The sequence below is a fragment of the Vipera ursinii genome, assembly GCF_947247035.1.
Source record: "Vipera ursinii genome assembly, chromosome: 1".
Taxonomy (NCBI): domain Eukaryota; kingdom Metazoa; phylum Chordata; class Lepidosauria; order Squamata; family Viperidae; genus Vipera; species Vipera ursinii.
In genome coordinates this window covers 104,829,871-104,849,748 of record NC_139512.1, presented here as the reverse complement: position 1 = coordinate 104,849,748, position 19,878 = coordinate 104,829,871, and the positions used below count along the sequence as shown (strand labels likewise).

The window sequence follows — 19,878 nt, the reverse complement described above, 5'->3', positions numbered from 1 at the left end:
GTAATATTCTCCGAATCAGAAACTTGCTTCAAACAGGAAGGCAGTGTTGCCAGCTGTAGGAATTTGACCTTTTGAGACAAGTGAAATAATACCATGATTATGAAATATGATGTAACATTATGACCTCTGCCAGGCAAAGGTTCAAAACATTTCCTAGTGATGTATGTTGAGCCATTTATGTAGTATTGCAGGATCAGCAAACCTTGAATTATAATTTTTATGTTGGGCTATATTTTATCTGTTTCATTTGTTCCTACAAATCTCAGAGCAAGGTGGTAAACAAAAGACACAAACATATTGAGGGAGAGATGTTCTAGTCATATGTTCTGAGCCATTGTCCTTAGGTAGCCTACTATATGTTAATAAGCTGAAAAATGCTGAGAAGATTTCAAAATGGCATCCAATACTCCCTTATGGTTAAGTTACTCCCCAAATTTTGTCTCAAGTTCAGATTTTTTTAAATTTAGATTTTATTTTTTTTACAACCAACATTCATTCTCCCCATGTTTCCTCATTGCATCTCCTGCAATTATATGTATAAACAATACATATATTTCTTATTTGTTTTCTTCTCCATAGATCTCATCTTACTTTTTCTACCACGAGCTATTGTTAACATCACATAGGTTAGAAAGAAGTACATTAAATGCCAGAACTAGCAAGCAATTTCTTCAGATGGGTCTTCAAATATATGTGTTTCTGAAAGGCAATTTTTGAATGAAAGAAGAATCCACTCTACAATCTTCCATAATTTGGGAATATCACATAATGAGGGGGAAATCCCCATCGTTTATATTGTAGTTGGAAACAACTAGCACCCATGTGCGGGGGAACCTTTACCTTTACCTTTTAAAGGTTTCTTCATCTTTATGTTTTCTAAATGTGTTGGGACTATACTTTTCAAAATTGCCAACTTATGGCCATAACTTCTTGAAATAGTAATCTGCCACTTCTGGAGGCCACAGCTTGGGGAAAGGAAATATCGACAGTAAGTTCTCTCTCCAGCCAGCATATAAATGAGAACATAGTATTTTGGTGATAAAGCAACTGGAATATCTTTGAACAACAAGCTATAAGCAACCCTATTTTTGAAAGAGACTTCCAACTTAAGCATATCAAACAGTGCACACAATGGGAGCATTTGTACACAGTCTTTAGAGGTTCAGTAATAAATCAAGTAAAGAAGGGTGTTATTTTTGCTGAGTAACTGAATCTTAACCAGCTAATTCATGCTTCAAATTGGCCTGTGTTTCATTCAGCTCAGTTCATTTGAATGAAAATATTTTCATCCAGCTTAGCTAATTGTTGAAGGCAATGTTAAATACTGAGCAAATGAGCTTGGCACACTTACAATTTGAAAGTTACTACTATTAACTATTAGCACCCTTCTGTGATGTGCGCTGCTTACAAACCTCAGTCTTACTATTACTATAGATCAGGGGTGTCAAACTGCCAGCCCATGGGCCGGATGTGTCATGGTGAAACTGCACCCATCCTATTGCCAGCAATGGAAAAAAATGATACATCGCAACACGTTACGTAACATTGCGAGTTTGACACCCCTGCTATAGATATATGGAGCACTGTGGCACAGGCTTGGAAGACAGTTCAAATAGGTTGACAGGGAATATTGTGTAAATGCAATTCTCAAACCCAAATAATGTGTCTCAACTCACAATGTTTCATAGTTTTTAAAGAAATGTTCAAATGCTTTATTTTATTTTATTTAAAAGAATAAAAAATAGCAGAAAGGGATTTATTCTGATTTTGCTTTCTGATTTGGTTGCTAGTTCGTAAGAATGAAATAAATAATAATAATAATAATAATAATAATAATAATAATAATAATAATAATAATAATAATAATAATAATAATAATAAGAAGAAGAAGAAGAAGAAGAAGAAGAAGAAGAAGAAGAAGAAGAAGAAGAAGAAGAAGAAGAAGAAGAAGAAGAAGAAGAAGAAGAAGTTGGAAGGGACCTCGGAGGTCATCTAGTCCAACCCCCTGCTCAGGCAGGAAACCTTACACCATTTCAGGCAAATGGCTGTCCAGTCCCTTTTTAAAAACCTCCAGTGTTGGAGCATTCACCACCTCTGGAGGCAGGTTGTTCCACTGGTTAATTGTTCTAACTGTCAAGAAGTTTCTCCTTAGTTCTAGGTTGCTTCTCTCCTTGACTAGTTTCCATCCGTTGCTTCTTGTCCTGCTTTCAGGTGCTTTGGAGAATAGCTTGACTCCCTCTTCTTTGTGGTAGCCCCTGAGATATTGGAACACTGCTATCATGTCACCCCTCACTCTTCTCTTCGTTAAACTACACATACCCAATTCCAGCAACTGTTCCCTATATGTTTTAGCCTCCAGCCCCCTAATCATCTTTGTTGCTCTTCTCTGTACCCTTTCTAGAGTCTCGACATCTTTTTTTCATCATGGTGACCAAAACTGGATGCAGTATTCCAGGTGTGGCCTTACCAAAGCATTGTAAAGTGGTATTAGTACTTCACTTGATCTTGATTCTATCCCTCTGTTAATGCAGCCTAGCACTGTGTTGGCTTTTTTGGCAGTTGCAGCACACTGCTGGCTCATATTGAAGTGATTGTCTACTAGGACTCCGAGATCCCTGTCACTATAGTTACTACTATTGAGAAAGGTACCACCTATACTATACCTGTGCATTTGATTTTTCCTGCCTAAATGTAGAACCTTACTTTTTTCACCATTGAATATCATTTTGTTAGATAGTGCCCAGTGTTCAAGTCTGTCCAGATCCTTCTGTATCTTAAGCCTATCTTCTGGAGTATTGGCTATTCCTGCCAGCTTGGTGTCGTCTCCAAATTTGATGAGTTCCCCATCTATCCCCTCATCCAAGTCGTTAATGAAGATATTGAAGAGCACTGGGCCCAGAACAGAGCCCTGGGGCACCCCACTACACACTTCCTTCCATGTAGATGCAGTTCCATTGAGGACCACATGCTGAGTATGGCCTGTCAGCCAGCTACGAATCCATCTGGTGGTGATGCTATCTAACCCACATTTTTCTATCTTATCAAGTAGTAGGTTGTGATGTACTTTATCAAATGCTTTACTGAAGTCCAAGTAAATTATATCTACAGCATTCCTCTGGTCCACTAATTTTGTCACTTGGTCAAAGAATGTAATAAGATTTGTCTGGCATGATCTGTTTTTGACAAACCCATGTTGACTTTTAGTGATGACTTTGTTTGCATCAAGGTGTTCGCTGATTTGTTGTTTGATTATCTTTTCCAGAATCTTCCCAGGTATTAAGGTCAGGCTGATAGGTCTGTAGTTTCCTGGATCTATTTTTTCCCTTTTTGGAAGATGGAACTACATCAGCTCTCTTCCAGTCCTCTGGTAGTTCCCCAGTGCTCCAGGATCTATGAAAAATATAGTTCAGTGGTTCTGAGATCACATCTGCCAGTTCCTTGAGAACTTTGGGGTGTAATCCATCTGGTCCTGGTGATTTGAACTCGTCTAGGCTGGACAGGTGTTCACTTACCATTTTTTTGCCTATCTTAACTTGTGTTTCTATTCTGTTTTTATGGCACTGGTTTTGGTAGGTTGGACTGTTTTTTCCCTTTGTGTAAAAACAGATGCAAAAAACGAGTTAAATAGTTCTGCTTTCTCCCTATTGCTTGTCACCTTCTTGCCACTTTCCCCCACTAATGGACCAATCATTTCCTTAACTTTTTTCTTGTTTTTTATATGCTGAAAGAATCATTTTTTTGTTATTTTTGACTTTGGTCGCAAGCCTTAGTTCATTTTGAGCCTTAGCTTTCCTCACTTCATCTTTGCAGGCACGGGCTATTTGCTGATATTCTGACTTAGTTATGTGCCCCTTTTTCAAATTCTTATACTTGTCCTTTTTATCTTTCAATTTATCAGAGAGTTCTTTATGCAGCCATGCTGGTTTCTTTTGAGAGCTGTTATTTTTCTTCTTTGTTGGTATTGTACTAGACTGGGCCTTTATTATCTTACTTTTCAAAATTTCCCAAGCTTCTTGAGTTGTTTTCCCCTTTAGGATTCTCATCCATGGAATTCTTCCCATGGTCTCTCTAAGTTTATTGAAATTAGCTCTTTTAAAGTCCAAGGCTCTAGTTTGGCTGTGTTCTATTCCTTGTGCCTCCAGAATGTTGAATTCCAATATTGCATGATCACTTCCCCCCAAGGTTCCTGTGGCTTCGACACCTTCTATCATTTCATCTCTGTTTGTGAGGATTAAATCCAATATGGCTAATCCCCTAGTTCCCTTCTCTACTTTTTGGGAGAGAAAGTTGTCTGCTAGGTTTGACAGGAATCTGTTTGATCTTCCACTTGGTGCAGAGTTTGTCTCCCAGTTGATATCAGGGTAATTAAAGTCCCCCATTACTATTGTGATGTGCTTCTTACATACCTTAGTTAGCTGACCAGCAAAAAGTTCATCTATTTCCTCTGCTTGGTTGGGCGGCCTATAGTATACACCTATGGCAATGTTATTTTTCCCCCTTTTATATTGACCCAAATGCATTCAAGTTTACAGTTTTCATCATTGTTGTGCTCTATTTCTGTAGAGATAAAGTTATTTCTTATATATAGAGCAACTCCACCTCCTCTTTTGTTTAGTCTGTTTCTTTTAAATAGTTTAAATCCCTCTAGCTGTGTGTTCCAATTGTAGGTTTCGTCCCACCATGTTTCCGTAATGGCAACAATATCATATCTGCCCTCATTTACCTGAATTTCTAGTTCACCCTGCTTACTGTTCATACTCTGTACATTAGTGTATAGACATTTGAGTCCTTTATGACTGACCCTGTGTTTACTTGCTGCATAACTTGTGTGGTGCCTGGCTTCCCCTATTTTCTTAGATTGTCGGGGACAGTGATGTTCTGTATCAATTAACTCACTATCCCCATTATTTAGTTTAAATGTTCCTCCAAAAAAAGCTGTGATTTGGTACTTCTTCATGCAGCTTTAGTTTAATGACAGAAAAAGTTTGAAAAGCAGGTACTTGATTAATTAGTTTTGTTGCCAGATGTAATTTCCAATCTTTATGTACCCAAGACATTTACAATAATACTAAGATCTTGTTATTATTTATAGAAAGAGAGAAATTATTTCCAAAGGAAACTCCTGAACCCTTTAACAAAGGAAACATTCAGTTGACAATTGGTGGGAAGGAAAACTTTGGAAAGCCAATCTCATTAATTGGTTATGAAACAAGGTGAGCTATGTGACAATTGCCTCCATGAAACTCAATCTCTGCTTCTTCTGATCACATTTTTCTTTAAAAATCTGCCCCTCCCAAACTGCATTTTAGATTTAGAACATTAATTTGTAGAATGCTGATAGGAAAAGTTGAACCAATGAAGGAGATATTCAGGTGTAATCTGCTTAATGAAGGAAATAAAAAGTGTAATCTACTTAGCTAAGCAGAAAAGATCAAGCCAGGGAGTTTCCTGCAGGCATTGAGAAGCCATCTAAAATGAAATCTAGATTTAGTACATCCTGATACAACCAACTTTGGATATCATGGATGAAATGGTGTCATTTACAATGAAATGCCTATTGTATTTACCTAAATGCCATTAGGTAAATGATGTGAATTACATCCTTTCATCAATTTGTGCAATAAAAACATAGCACAATAATGTTCTTTGTATTATTTTTTTAATGACACCACTAGGGATGATTGTTTATATACCCTGTTAGTTCCTAGCAGCTGGTACAGTTAACAAGCTTGGATTCTCATAGAAACTTAATTAGATGTATTGAGTGGAGGGAAAGGATCTAGATCAGGGCTTTTCAACCTTTTCACCCATTGTACCACTTTTAGGATATGGCAACATCCAAGTACCACAAGTCACCCAGCAAGGTGTCAAAAACTTGATGACCAAAAAAAAAAGGAAAAAAGTGATGAAGTACAGCTAGTCCTTGACTTACAACAGTTCGCTTAGTGACTGTTTGAAGTGACAATGGCACTGAAAAAAGTGCTTCCCAAGCCACAGCCGAGCAAGACAACTGCCTGCCCGGTGGCGCTCTTCCTCCTTTCCAAGGTTTTCATTGTTGTGAGCATTTCTGTTGAGGATTGGCAGCGGGGTGGGGTGGGGGGTGTTTGGTTTTTATTTCCCCCCCCTCTGCTGGGTGGTTGCAGCAGGTTTTGGTCACTTCACATGACCCTGGTACACTGTGAACATTTTAAATATGAATCAGTTGCCAAGCAGCTGAATGTAAATCACAAGACCCTGGAAATGCTGCAACATTCCAGCTGATCGGTGCTTCTTCTGGGCTCAGCAGAAGTGCCAGGATCAGCGCCAAGCTCCAGCTGGACCTTGGTGCTGATCCTGGTGCTTCTGCTGAGTCCTGACAGCCCTGCAGCTTCAGCCATCTCTCGCTCAGGATTGTGCGGTGCTGCCACCGGTTCAGCTCATTCCCCTCCCCCACTACCACTTTTCTAGGATGGTCGCGTACCACCTACCAGGTGCCAATGTACCACAGTTGGTACCCGTACCACTGGTTGAAAAGCCCTGATCTAGATTACAGAAGCTTGGAAACTAGGTTTGTATACTTTAATGCCCTGTTTATTAGTACCTTTATTCCAGGGATTGGGATATCCACTTTCAGCACCATACCTGGAAGCAGTGGGAAGATTGACACTTGCTTCCTTGCTATGAGAGTAATGTGCAGGTGGGCTCTGTAATATTTTACAATTTACCATGTTCTTTCCTAGGTTCTGAGAAGTTCATTACAGTTAAGCTTTGTCACCCATTCTCTTGGAGGCAGGCCATGGACTGATAGTGGCTGGGAATAATGACAGTAAAGATAGAGAGGAAGCAAGAGAGGAAGAGAGGAAGCAAGATAGGAATTGGCAATACAGACAATCAATTTAATGCCAGTGTAGCTTTTGGCTGATGCAAAGATAGGTGGAAGGCACTGAAACACGGTAGTAGGGAAAGGTCTACATTTACTACTTCTTTATATTCTTTATCATGTGCATACTGAACAGGTGTGTTAGAAAACTTCTGCCACCATGATATATCCAATAGAAATGTGTTTGACACTAATGTATATCCTGCCAAGAATTTGCTATTATTATATTTATTTTTAGCTCCCTGGAAAGATTGTGGTTTTGATAATATTCCATGTCAGGTATGATATTAATATGGAATTATTATGATTGGTTGCACGGTCAGCCAGGTGTGTAGCATATATTTGGAATTTTTATCCACCTGTCAACTTCTTCCCATGGATCTGTGATAGGCAAATGTTGTTTGATAGTGTTGAAGGTATTGTTGCAGGATGTAAGTTGTTTTGAGTAAAGCTGCCTTTTGCAATTGACTGATGATGATTTTGTCACTGCTGATGATGTTCAAATGGAGCTCCAGATGTTTTGGAATTGTACCCAAGTGCCTAGTACTATTGATACTTTGTTTTCTTTTGGCATAGTCATTCTACTTCTATTTGCAGGTCTTTTTATTTTGTGATTTTCTACAGTTCTTTCTCTTTAATTCTTCTATCTCCAGGTACCACCAAAGCTACTATGTAGACTTTTTTTGTCTTTCTTATCAACAATTGTGAGGTGTTATGTGGCAGGTATTTGTCTGAATTCTAAAGTCCCACTACACTTTAGCTTTTTCATTTTCTATTTATTTTATAGTCCCACCAGTTCTTGCTTGCAGGCAAATGATATTTCTTGCAGATATTCCAATGCATCCATTGTTGCTACTTTGTCATACCATTGATTATGCTCAATTAAATGCAGATGCTGGCAGAAACTCTTTGCTATAAATATTATAGTTACAATATTATAGTTATGGATTAATTAAGCATTTATGTGATCTTATATTGTTATTTGATTACTTTGGGTTGCCTTTTAGAGTCGTACTCTCAGAACCACTGGAATTAATCCTGTGGCTCTCTTTCCAGAGTCTCAACATCTTTTTTTTATATTGTGGTGACCAGAACTGGATGCAGTATTCAAAATGTGGTCTTAGTAAGTCTTATATATGTGATCTTACTTATAGGCTTATAAGGGTCAAATATTGGATTGTGTACCGAAAGCCCACCTGACCATTTATATCTCTTCACTTTCCAAAAGAAATTAGGTTTCATTTTAAAAAATGCAATATAAATGTAAATAAATATTTTATAAGAATATCAGCCTAACCCTAACCAGATAACATGAGTAAATTTAAAGTTGTTGGTCCCAGATAACAATTGTAAAAAAGAATGAAGTCCTTAGTGTGCATGCCCTACATCAGACGTCCTCAACCTTGGCAACTTTAAGACTTGTGGACTTCAACTCCCAGAATTCCTCAGCCAGCAAAGCCCTACATGGCATAAGGTGTAGTCACTTGAAGGACCCACCTGTTTCCTCCATCACGTAGCTAGTTCAGTCCTGCAGGTTAGCACGTTCTGGGATCCTTTAATCAAACAATGTCATCTATTGGAAGTGCACCTTCTTAGTGGCTCTTCCCCCAGGCCTTTGGTGAGTGAGAATAAGATCTCTCACTTCATCATACTTGCCATCTTTTCTTTTTATCCTTTATGTTTTATTGATTTGGTTGTAATTTATTTGATTTATTATTATTTGAGCCATCAAGATTCATTGAAAGTTGGGAAGCATACAAGTTATTACAGCTGTTGTTGTTATTTTTCCTTCTTTCTTAGTGAAATTACTGAAATTCCAGTTTATTGAGGAATGGTATGCAAGGTAAACTGAAGTAGTTCATGAAGAATTGTTTATTTGCCTTTCTAGTGATTATCACATTTTATTGTAAATGTAAACAGCAGAGGCTTTGGCTTTTAAGTGGCTATTCTGACAGCTGTCTCTAAATATAGCAACAAATATCAATCAGCCTCCTCCTCCTGCAATGGATTTATTGGGCTTATACAAAGGAAGATATATTTTTTTTAAAAAAAAACACTTGTGTGTCACAAAGCCAAGGGTTGGGGAGGGGAATTTACCAGTTGCTAATAGTTACCTGGCATTTTTGTGTATGACCATGAAGAACAGCTTGTGCCCTTTCACCTCTGATGTTTCCAGAAAAAACATGGGTCTCATTTAGGTCAATATGCCTTTATCAAAATGTCAGGAGTGAAAAATGTGTGTTGGTGTAAGCTGACTGGTCCTTCTTTCCACTTGCAAGAGTTTATAGAACAATCAATGTTCTCTAAGCTTCTGCATGTCATGCCAAGAACTGGATGACAGTAACCACTGACTGTATGTCTGTTCCATTGTCTTTAGGGCAGCACAGATTTGCATATTTGTCAGCGTTCCTGTTATCCAGCAAACTATGGAGGGTCTTTAAAAACTCACAGCTCTTATGCAAATTTCCTGCATGCTATTCCCTTATTCCACAAACCCATGCATTGTGACTCTAAAGGCACCCATAATTTATCCCCTTGCTTCATTCTATTTTCCTACCCTGCTTACAATATTAAAGTCTAATTTGTATGTAGGAAGTTTTGGTTCACTATACCTTGTCTCACAGTCAATTAATTATAGTTGTCATATATTTTCTTAGTTCGAAGAAAAGGTTCTTTTGCAGAGGAACTATAGCATAATTTATGTATAAACATTCTGATGTTATTTCTTTTTGAAGAAATGACCAGATGGCTTCTTTATCTGCATATTAGGTATTTTCATGCAGGGCAGTGTGGAACCTACATTTCCAAATATAGAGAGAAAAGGACACAGGAAAATCAAACATTTTAAAGCTAAATTTAGTTAGAGTGCTAGTAGTGGTTCCAGGTATCTATATAGAAGTTTATACAACAATTCATTGACAAATATTTTACTAAATTAAAAACATAAATGTAATAGAAGAAAACAGAATCTATTCTATTACTCTATTAAATTTTTGCTTGTTCTTTTTGGCATTATTTCTACTAGAAGTTTTAGTTTTTTTTACAAGGTTTTCCAATGAATTTGAAAAACTGGTATATAAAACTGTAGTTTCTTGTTGTTGCATTTGTAGATACCTTTCTAATATGACTTTAAAAATTGAAATTTAAGTTCTAACTTAAATTCTAACTATTTAGAACTAAATAGTTCTAACTTAATTCTGAGATTCATGATTAACTTTGGACTTTTCATGCATATGAAGGTGCTGGTTCTTTCCTATAAAGCCCTACATGGCTTAGGCCTGGGATATTTGCAGGACCGTCTGCTGCCAGGAACGTTTTCCCATCACCCTGTGCACTCACACAGAGAGGGCCTCCTCAGGGTGCCATCAGTCAGACAATGTCAGCTGGTGACCCCCCCAGGGGGAGGGCCTTCTCTGTTGGGGCACCTGCTTGGTGGAATCAACTCCCCCGGGAGCTCCGGATGGCCCCAGACCTTCGGTCCTTTCGCCGTGACCTTAAGACATATCTTTTCCAACAGGCTGACCTGGACTGATGATAATGGGGTTTTTAATTCTGATTTTAAATGTTTTTATTGGTTTTAGTGGGACTTTGACACAATTTAATTCTTTTTTAATATTTGTATTCATTTGTATTTTATTGTTGTTAGCCGCCCTGAGTCCTTCGGGAGATAGGGAGGCATACAAGTCTCATTATAAATAAATAAATAAATAAATAAATAAATAAATAAATAAATAAATAAATATAATTATCCTTTAATGTAGAAGCCTTTTTAACTTTTTCAGGCATATATAAGATATCCTCATGTAAGATATGATGATCAAACGTAACTAAAGTACAAGACATAGTTTTAATTTTTAATTGTGTTCTTGATTGTTGTTGAAGATTATCATTCTGCAATTAGTATTCTTTAAATGGGTGGGGGCTACAGCTATCAGAATTTCCAATCAGGAGGGGCACCATATTGGTAGATGATTGTTATAATTTATTTTATGACTCCCAGACCTGATGTTTCATTTTTTTCAAATAGCATGTGAAAACTATTAAAAGGTGGCTTTTGGTTTTGCACAGTAGCACAGCAGCTGAGGGATCACAGGGCCCAACACCCTACAGCTATTTTTTCTGTTAGGGGACCCTAAATGGGCCTAAAGTCGCCCCAGAGAGGTGACAAAGAAGGAGGGGAGCCCCGCCGACCGCAGAGAGATGGCGGTTGATCTGGTCATTTGGGGAAAGCCCTCAAGAAACCAGCAGAAGAAAGGCTATCTTTACTTCAGAGTCTATTCCAAGCTATAAGCAGGCGAAGCCAAAAAGCACTGATTCATGTCTGATTGTAAACAATGTATTTGGAACTGGGTAAGAATATCAATTCTCTCTCTTCTACTTGATAATTGATTTCCTGGGGGGGGGAATCCAAGAAGCAAAAATCCTCCAAAAGGGAGAAGGGGGGCGGCTCTTGCCCCACCCTCCCACAGAAGGAAGTGGCGAATTAAACTTTTATGACTGACAGAAATATATTGAAATGAAATGAATATAAGACTTACATCTGGATAAGTTTGAAATTGGTGGAATTTGTTAAGATTTTCGTTTCAAAAAATTATTGATGAAGACAGAAGAAAGTAATTGTTTGTTTTGAAAACTGAAAAAATGAACTGATGATAAGAGAAATTAAGAGAGACAGAAAGAAAAAGATTTTCAATGAATACGAAGTGGCAAAACCCTCCAACAAAAACATCTTACTGGATTTGTCTCCTATACCAACAATAACATCCACAAGACTATGGGAAGGCTTTTTGGCCCAGCGGAGCATACTGATTAGGAAAGATGTTTGGCAAAAAAAAAAAAAAGGCTAAAGTTAGAATTAAGAAATTAGATGATGGGATTTATCAGATGGAATAGCTAAAGATTAAACACATGTTTGAATATGGTTAAAAATAGAAAAAAATTGGATATAAATGTATTTTAGTTTAAGAGGGATGGGCCCCTCAAGCAACATAGTATTTTTTTTTCTTTTTATATGAGAAATATAAAGATGTTGGGATGGTTTATATGAGGGAAATGCCTTAGATATTAAGTGTAATTGATCTTGAGAAAATCTCAATTGATAAAAATGTTCTGAATGGATTCAAAAGATTAGATGATTGGATTTAGTAGATGGAATGTTTGAGTACAGTTAAAAAGAATAGAAAAATTCTGGATATAAATGTATCTTAGCTTAAGAAGGACATGTTTCTCAAGTAGTATACTATTTCCTTCCTTTTTTCTTCTCTTCTTTTTTGTTTTGTTTTTTAAAGATATGAAAAATGTGAAATTGTTGGGATGGCTTGTTTGAGGAAAAAGACTTAAATATTTAAGTGTAATTAACTCTGAGAAAATCTTAACTGGTAAGAATGTTTTGAACATTGTGGGGAAAACAAATTTAAATAAGAACTTTGAAAACAGGATCTATGACAAGGTAATTAAGATGATTAATTAGAAAAGAAGCTTTATATTGATGTGGTTGTTGAATATTAGAAACATGTTTATATTCAATTGTTATCTATCAAAATACTAAGAAATGTACTAATTTAAGGTTGGTAAAAGAGAATATTATTGGAAGAAGAGAAAATCAAAGAAAGCTACTATGTGGATTATGAAATTACAGGAATTAACTGTTATTGATTGTTTTCAAATATAAACTCAGACAACAAGCTGTTTACCAAATATTAAGGTGACTATGTTAAAAAAATCAGTAAAATATATTAAAAAAAGAAAACCATTAAAAGCATATTAAATTAATCAGGCTCCCTATCTGCTTCTTCTAGGAAATTGTATTAGTGGTATTTTTTGGAACTGAGTATGTGGTTCGGTTGTGGTCTTCAGGATGCCGCAGTAAATATGTTGGTTTCTGGGGAAGGCTTCGTTTTGCTAGAAAACCCATTTCTATCATTGGTGAGTATGTGTGGTTTTGTATAGTATGATTTATTTTAAATTAGAAAACAGAAAATATTGCACTGCATTATATAAGAAGGGCTGATTGTGTCTGTTTTGAATTACAGACTAATCACAAGTATAGATTTGATGTATGATCATGATATAAAATTATTCTAATGAAGGCTGGTTGAGATGCTGAAGTTAGGAACACTGGTTGTGGGCAATCAGTCAAGGAGAGTGGGCACTGCCATTATTCTTTCCATTCGTTTTTGCTAGGGTAGTTCTATAACCAGTCAACTATAAAACCTTGGATAAGGTGCTGAAAACTTTCCAGGGATTTAATTAAATTGTGTTTTTTTAATGTGGTGGGGAAATATCAAATCAAATTCAGTTTTTGATCTGGTTCCAACCATTTTGTTCTAGTCATAAAAAACTTCACAGTATAGTTCCTGATATCCCAATAAAGAGAGAAGTGTTAGAATTTAAAAAGATTACTCATCCCTATATTAATGAAATGATGGAACCAGTGATTTTAGTTCTGTGTTCCCAGAAGAGTGATCTAGAAGTTAATATTTCAATCTCCAGAGAGCATAATATTAGTCATTAGTAACTATACTATCATTAAGTGAGATGGGTGGATATGAATATGATAAAATAAAGTAAATATTATTTATTCTAAATGATAGAGTGCCCTTGTAAACTATTCCAGAGTAGCAATAAAATATATTCTAGAAATTGAATTTCCATTGGGAATTTTGTTTCAGAAATTCCCCCCTCCAATAAACAGTCATAAATCACATTCCCCAATTAGCTTGAAGTTTGGGCTTTCTCCCCAGCTCTCCAGCCAGTCAAAACTATCAACTCTGGGTCCAATGACCTTGGGTCGGCCCCACGACTGAGTTATTGTTATGACTAGCTGGACTCTTATCCACATTCCCCCCTCCCAGCATCAACTAACTCTAAAAGCAATAGAAGAAAATGGCTGCAATTCCATCTGTTGTCAAGCAAAAACATCCAATGTTAGCAGCGTTGATGCGCATTCTATGAGGATATAGGCTGATAATCACAAGAACAGGTTTGGCCCAAGTTTGGAAAAGAGATACTTTATCGTCAGTGTCAGAGTGGGAAATCAAACTTGGGACATACACAACTATGGCAAATTAACTGTATATATCTGTAATATTGTACATGCTTTACTAAATTTAAGCAAGCATGATCTCCATTTATATTACATGCCACACAAGACAAACTCAGCAACTTCAGTTACCATTTTTATGAGGGAAATATCTGACATAAAGACGGTAACCAGAAGCAATTATTATATTTATATATAATTTGATGTAATCAGCAGGTATTCTACAACATAATATTGTTTTTACTTATTCTTTTTAGTAGTTTTCTTTCTTTTCCTTTTTATAAGATCATGTGCATTTTTAAGATAATGATAAATAATGGTGATATTAATATAAATACTAAAGTTTGGAGTTTTGCAGTGATTTATAATTAGTTCTCAAGGTAACAATGAGTTGTCTTATATTTTCAATTAATTATTTAATTATCGAAATAAGAATTTTAAATTTTATGATAACTGAGAATTCTGTGTATTTACTAATATATTGTTTTCCATCCATTATGTCTTTTCTTCTTCTTTTTTTGTTTTGTATATTTATTTTTTAAAATAATGAAATTTAGAATTATATTTTTAAAAAAGAGAGGATCCTCTACATCTCAGCAAATAAATGCATGAGGTCTTTATAAAAATAAAAGCAAAGCAAAAGGAAAATAGCATTTGTATAATTTGATTGATTTGTATAATCAAATATTAATTACCAAGCGGAACTGAATGCACACCATCCAAACAGAAGTACAATATTTTAGCATAAAATCTAAATATGTGCAAGGCATATTTCTAACCTACATTTATTTGCTTATATTATGCTTTTAATTTCCAGATCTTATTGTAGTTGTTGCCTCCATGATTGTACTATGTGTTGGTTCAAAAGGTCAAGTTTTTGCAACCTCGGCTATCAGGTAAATATGTTAACTGTAATTTTATATGGGTAATCCTCAACTTGCGACCACAATAGGGCCTGGAAGATTCATTCTTAAGTGGCATGTTCATTAAGTGAGGCATCACCTGACTACAACCAATTTTATGATCTATTTTGCCATGATCATTAAGCTAATCACCCGCAGTCATTAAGCAAAACGTCACACGAACTTGTGACCTCCTGCTGGCTTCCCTATTGACTTTGCTTGTCAGAAGCCAGATGGGAAGATTATAATTCATTATTATTATTATAATTCCATTTATATCCCGCCCTTCTCCGAAGACTCAGGGCGGCTTACAAGCTTAGCAGTAGCCTTCATTCTATGTATATGCCTGCTTATTAGGGCTTTCACACACACCCCAAGCGGCATTTTTTACAAAGTCAGCTTAATTGCCCCCAACAATCTGGACAATCCTCATTTTACCTACCTCGGAAGGATGGAAGGCTGAGTCAACCTTGAGCCTGGTGGGATGCGAACCTGCACTAATTGCAGGCAGCTGGTGTTACTTAAGGAGGCATTAGCCCACTGCTCCACCAAGATTGCAAATACTGTAGTGATTAAATAAATGTAGGACACTGCAACTGTCTTAAGTGCAAACCAGTTGTCAGTTTCTATGGCGATTCTCAGTCATCCAGTTCATAGATGTCCCAAAGATGCTTTTTCACGAGGCAACTGGACTTTCTTGTTTTTCTCTGAAGACATTTCGCCTTTCATCCTTGGATGAGAGGCGAAACATCTTGAGAGAAAAACAAGAAAGTCCAGTTGCCTCATGAAAAAGCATCTTTGGGCAAATCAGTTGTCAAATACCCAGATCGCAGTTACATGAATACAGGGATGCCGCAGGAGTCATAAGTCACTTTTTTCAGTGCTTTTCTCATAACTTCGAATGGTACTGATGATCGTTAGGTGAGAACCACCTGTATAGTCCTGAACATATATTATTCCCTGTCTTTTTTCTGTTCCATAAACAGACTACTATTTCAAAACTGTATTTTAATTTGTTTCCTTTCGTTTTCTTTGAATAAACACTCCCCCCACCAGAGGCATCCGGTTTCTGCAAATTCTGCGCATGCTTCATGTCGATCGGCAGGGTGGCACCTGGAGACTGTTGGGATCAGTAGTGTTCATACATAGACAGGTATGCAAAACCTCAGACAGGAACTGTGAATATTTATTTCTTTATTGTTGGGAGTCCAGATTCACGTTATGTTTGGATGCTCAAAAGTGTCATTCCCAAAAAATATAACATGGATTAAAGCCAGGACGTGATGTTTTACGTAGCTTTGCCTACACATTCTCTGACTTCCCAACATAGCTTGTAAAGTCTGCAGAGGAACTTCTGGACTCTGGAGAAGTCTAGAGTCTTCTCCAAGACTCAGTAGGACCAATAGTAAGTCATTTGAACATTCACTAAATGAATGGTTGGCCTGAAAATAACGTGATATGAACTTTTGTCCCTTTAGTTGAATACATGCTGAATTAATAGGCTTATGTCCCATAATATATTAGAGAGTATCACAGATATATACATTTTTAAAATAAATGCAATACTTTCATGTGTCTGTATGTGTTTGTGTATATACACATAACAATTGCATAACATCTTTAAAATAGGTAAACATGGAACTATAATAGTATTAATAAATAAGGCAGAATTGGTGCATTTGCTTTTTATTATGAGCCTCACTTGAACAAAAAATAGTTGCCTGTTGCTTCCTGTTTTGTCTGAGCTATGAGAAACTGTAATTACTATATTTAATTCAAGCCTAAATATTAAAATAAGAGATTCTATTAAAATTTGGGAACTGGAAATTTAAATCTCACCTGACTGCAAAATTATTTGGATTTGGTTGGGTCATTTACTATCTCTCAGCTGGATCAATTTTACAGCTGATATACAGATTGTCAACTCTACAAATGAGCATGGCTGCAGCCATTTCCCTTCTCATTCTAGGTTGCCACATAGAACAGAGAGAGAGGGGTTGCTTTGTTAGTCAAAATAATCTTTTGTCCCGTGGGAACTGAGGTCATCGGCTGCTCCCACAACTAGGAACTGGGCGTTGCATAAAAAGCCTACCAAATAATCATATTGGGGAACGTAGTTGCTTGCATAGTTTTTATGGGTGGGACATTTAAGTTTGTATTGGAAAATTGTTACAACTATCATTAATGGGTAGGATTGCAATAATCAAAATGAATATATTACCATGATTGTTGTTTTTGTTCTCAACAATACCAATAAGACTGGAAAAGAATTATTTTGAGGGACTAAATAAAATAATTTTGATATATATTTGGCAGAGGAAAAAGGCAAGGATTAATCTAAAAATGTGACAGGATGCAAGACTCAGAGGTGGGTTTGGCTTACCTAATTGGGAATTATATTAGCACGCTGCAGCATTGTCATGGATGAGAGAATGGATTTTACTGAGGAATACTAGATTATTGACATTAGAGGGACATGACCTACAGTTGGGATGGCATGCATTCATATGGTATGGGAAAAATAGAATACACAGCTATTTCCAGAGACATCATATCAGGAATTCTTTATTGATGGTTTAGGAGAAAATAAAGAGGAAGCATTACTTGAGGATTCCAGATTGGCTCTCAACTATGTAAGCGTTAATACACCCCAATATGTTTAACATGGGAAACATTATAAGATATAAATACCTACTAACAGACACGGGGAAGCTGAAAACCAAACAACAATTAGAGGAACAAGGAATAAAGATGGATTGGTACATGAGAATGCAAATACAATCTAGATATGAAAAAGATGCTAAAATAGATGGTTTTAATTTGGGGAGAACAGAGTTAGATGAAATACGGGAACTGAAGAAAAATGGATTAAAAATGTATAGCTACTTACTATATAGGGAATTAGAGGAGGAACAAGTTAAGGAGTCAATGATAAAATGGTCAAGAAACTTTGGATACACAATTCAATTAGATAGATGGCAGCAATTATGGGAAAGAAACTATAAACTGACAATGGCGACAGCGTATAAAGAAAATATGTACAAGATGTTCTACAGATGGCATATGTCTCCAGAAAGACTAGCTAAAATGTTTAAGGACGGATCTATGAAATGTTGGAAATGCCATCAAATACCAGGCTCTTTCTATCATATGTGGTGGACGTGTGCAGAAGCTAAAACTTATTGGAATATAATCAGATCATGGATAGAAAAGGTGATACAACAACGTATAGAACTAAGGCCAGAAATATTCCTGTTGGGTATTTTACCAGAAAAATATAGCAAAGAGAACACATATTTGATTATTCATATAACCACTGCAGCTAGGATTGTGTTTGCACAAAACTGGAAGGCACTGAAAGCTCCTCCAGAAGAAGAGGTGGTCAGGAAAATAATGGAATGTGCGGAAATGAATAGATTAACAATGATAATTAAAGATAAGACAGATTCAGAGTATTATGAAATTTGGGGAAAATTTTATGAGTGGGTGAAAAAGAGAATATGCTTAAAAGACAGCTAACACTAATTTAGATGGAAGAAAAATGAGGAGATAAGGAGGGAGACCCAGGTGACACAGTATTGCATAACTGGAGGTAGTATAAAAATTTATAGAAGTATATACTGAGAAGGTCAGATTTATAGAAATATTGACATAATAGAAAATTAATGTTATCATACCTAATATAGATATTGAAAATCTAAGGAGAGGAGCTGCTCGGACATTTCCCCTGAATTGTATCGGAAGAGGAATGGGAGGGAAGAAGGGAGAGGAGAGAGGGAAGAGAGTAGAGGAGGGGGAAGGAAGTAGGAAGGTTGGAGGAAAAGAGGAGGAGAAGTGGGGAGAAACGGGAGGGGAGCTGTGAGGGAAAGAGGAGAGGAGAGGAAGAAGAGGGAAGTAGGAAAGAAAGGAGAAAGGGAGAAAGGAAGTAGAGAAGAGGAAAGAGAGAGAAGGAGGGTGGATACAGTGAAAGGGGAAATGGATGAGCAGCACCCAAACTTACAAGTATGTATTTATGTATTGCCGTATATGTATGTGTTGATTTGTTTGTGGATGAAATGGAAAAATAAACATGAATATAAATGAAAAAAAAGAAAAAAGAAAATTGTTACTTGTGTATCCAGACTTGGTTTCACTCTTGACCATACTGATACTGTACTTTGTAACTAATAAACATGTTCTTTGAGGAATTTGCAAGCCTTGGAGTTCTGCTTTATTTATCTCTGTCTGTTGGAACCATGACTCAGATAAAATATAGGAAAAGAGCCATATACATTTTCTTGGAGGATAGACAGTATATAAATATACATACATACATACATTTTTGACTTGGTTTTGTACACATCCAGAGCTGAAGTGAAGTTTGTTCAGATCTATCTATTCCAAATGAAAATCTGTTCTGAATTACTCAATTCACTGCATAGACTGGTAGTCAGCAACTGTATGTTTTTTTTTCATTGTACAGGTAGTCCTCGATTTACAACAGTTAGTGACCATTCAAAGTTACAGTGGCACTGAAAAAGGTGACTTATGACCATTTCTCATGCTTACGACCATTGCAACATCCCCATGGTCACACGATCAAAATTCAGATGCTTGGCAACTGCCTCATTTTTATGACAGTTGCAGTGTCATGGGTTCACGTGATCCCCTTTTGTCACCATCTGACAAACAAAGTCAATGGAGAAGCCAGATTCACTTAACAACCGTATTACTAATTTAACAATTGCAGTGATTCACTTAACAACTGAGACAAGAACGGTCATAAACTGGGGCAAAACTCACTTAACAAATGTCTCACTTAACAACAGAAACTTTGGGTTCAACTGTGGTCATAAGTTGAGGACTATCTGCACAGGAAACACAGAATGGGGTTTTTTTGTGTGTGTGATTTATTTTTATTTTATTTTTTATTTTAATCCCATTTATATCCCGCCCTTCTCCGAAGACTCAGGGCAGCTTACAATTTAAGCACAAACCAATGTGCTTAGCAATAGCCTTCATTCTATGTATATGCCTGCTTATTAGAGCTTTTTCACCCCCACCCCAAGCGGCATTATTACAAAGTCAGTTTATTG

At 36.5% G+C, this 19,878-nt stretch overlaps 1 protein-coding gene across 1 annotated transcript in view; it reads left to right on the top strand.

Annotated features, from left to right (window-relative positions):
• The window catches only part of KCNQ1 (potassium voltage-gated channel subfamily Q member 1), a gene marked incomplete at its 3' end in the record, with an annotated part of 409,143 nt that overhangs the window by 93,673 nt on the left and 295,592 nt on the right, over window positions 1-19,878 (top strand). The window contains exons 3-5 of the mRNA XM_083348468.1: window positions 12,658-12,784; window positions 14,719-14,797; window positions 15,860-15,956. Of these exons, the coding sequence (XP_083204594.1) occupies window positions 12,658-12,784; window positions 14,719-14,797; window positions 15,860-15,956 (303 nt within the window). The remainder of the gene's footprint in view (window positions 1-12,657; window positions 12,785-14,718; window positions 14,798-15,859; window positions 15,957-19,878) is intronic.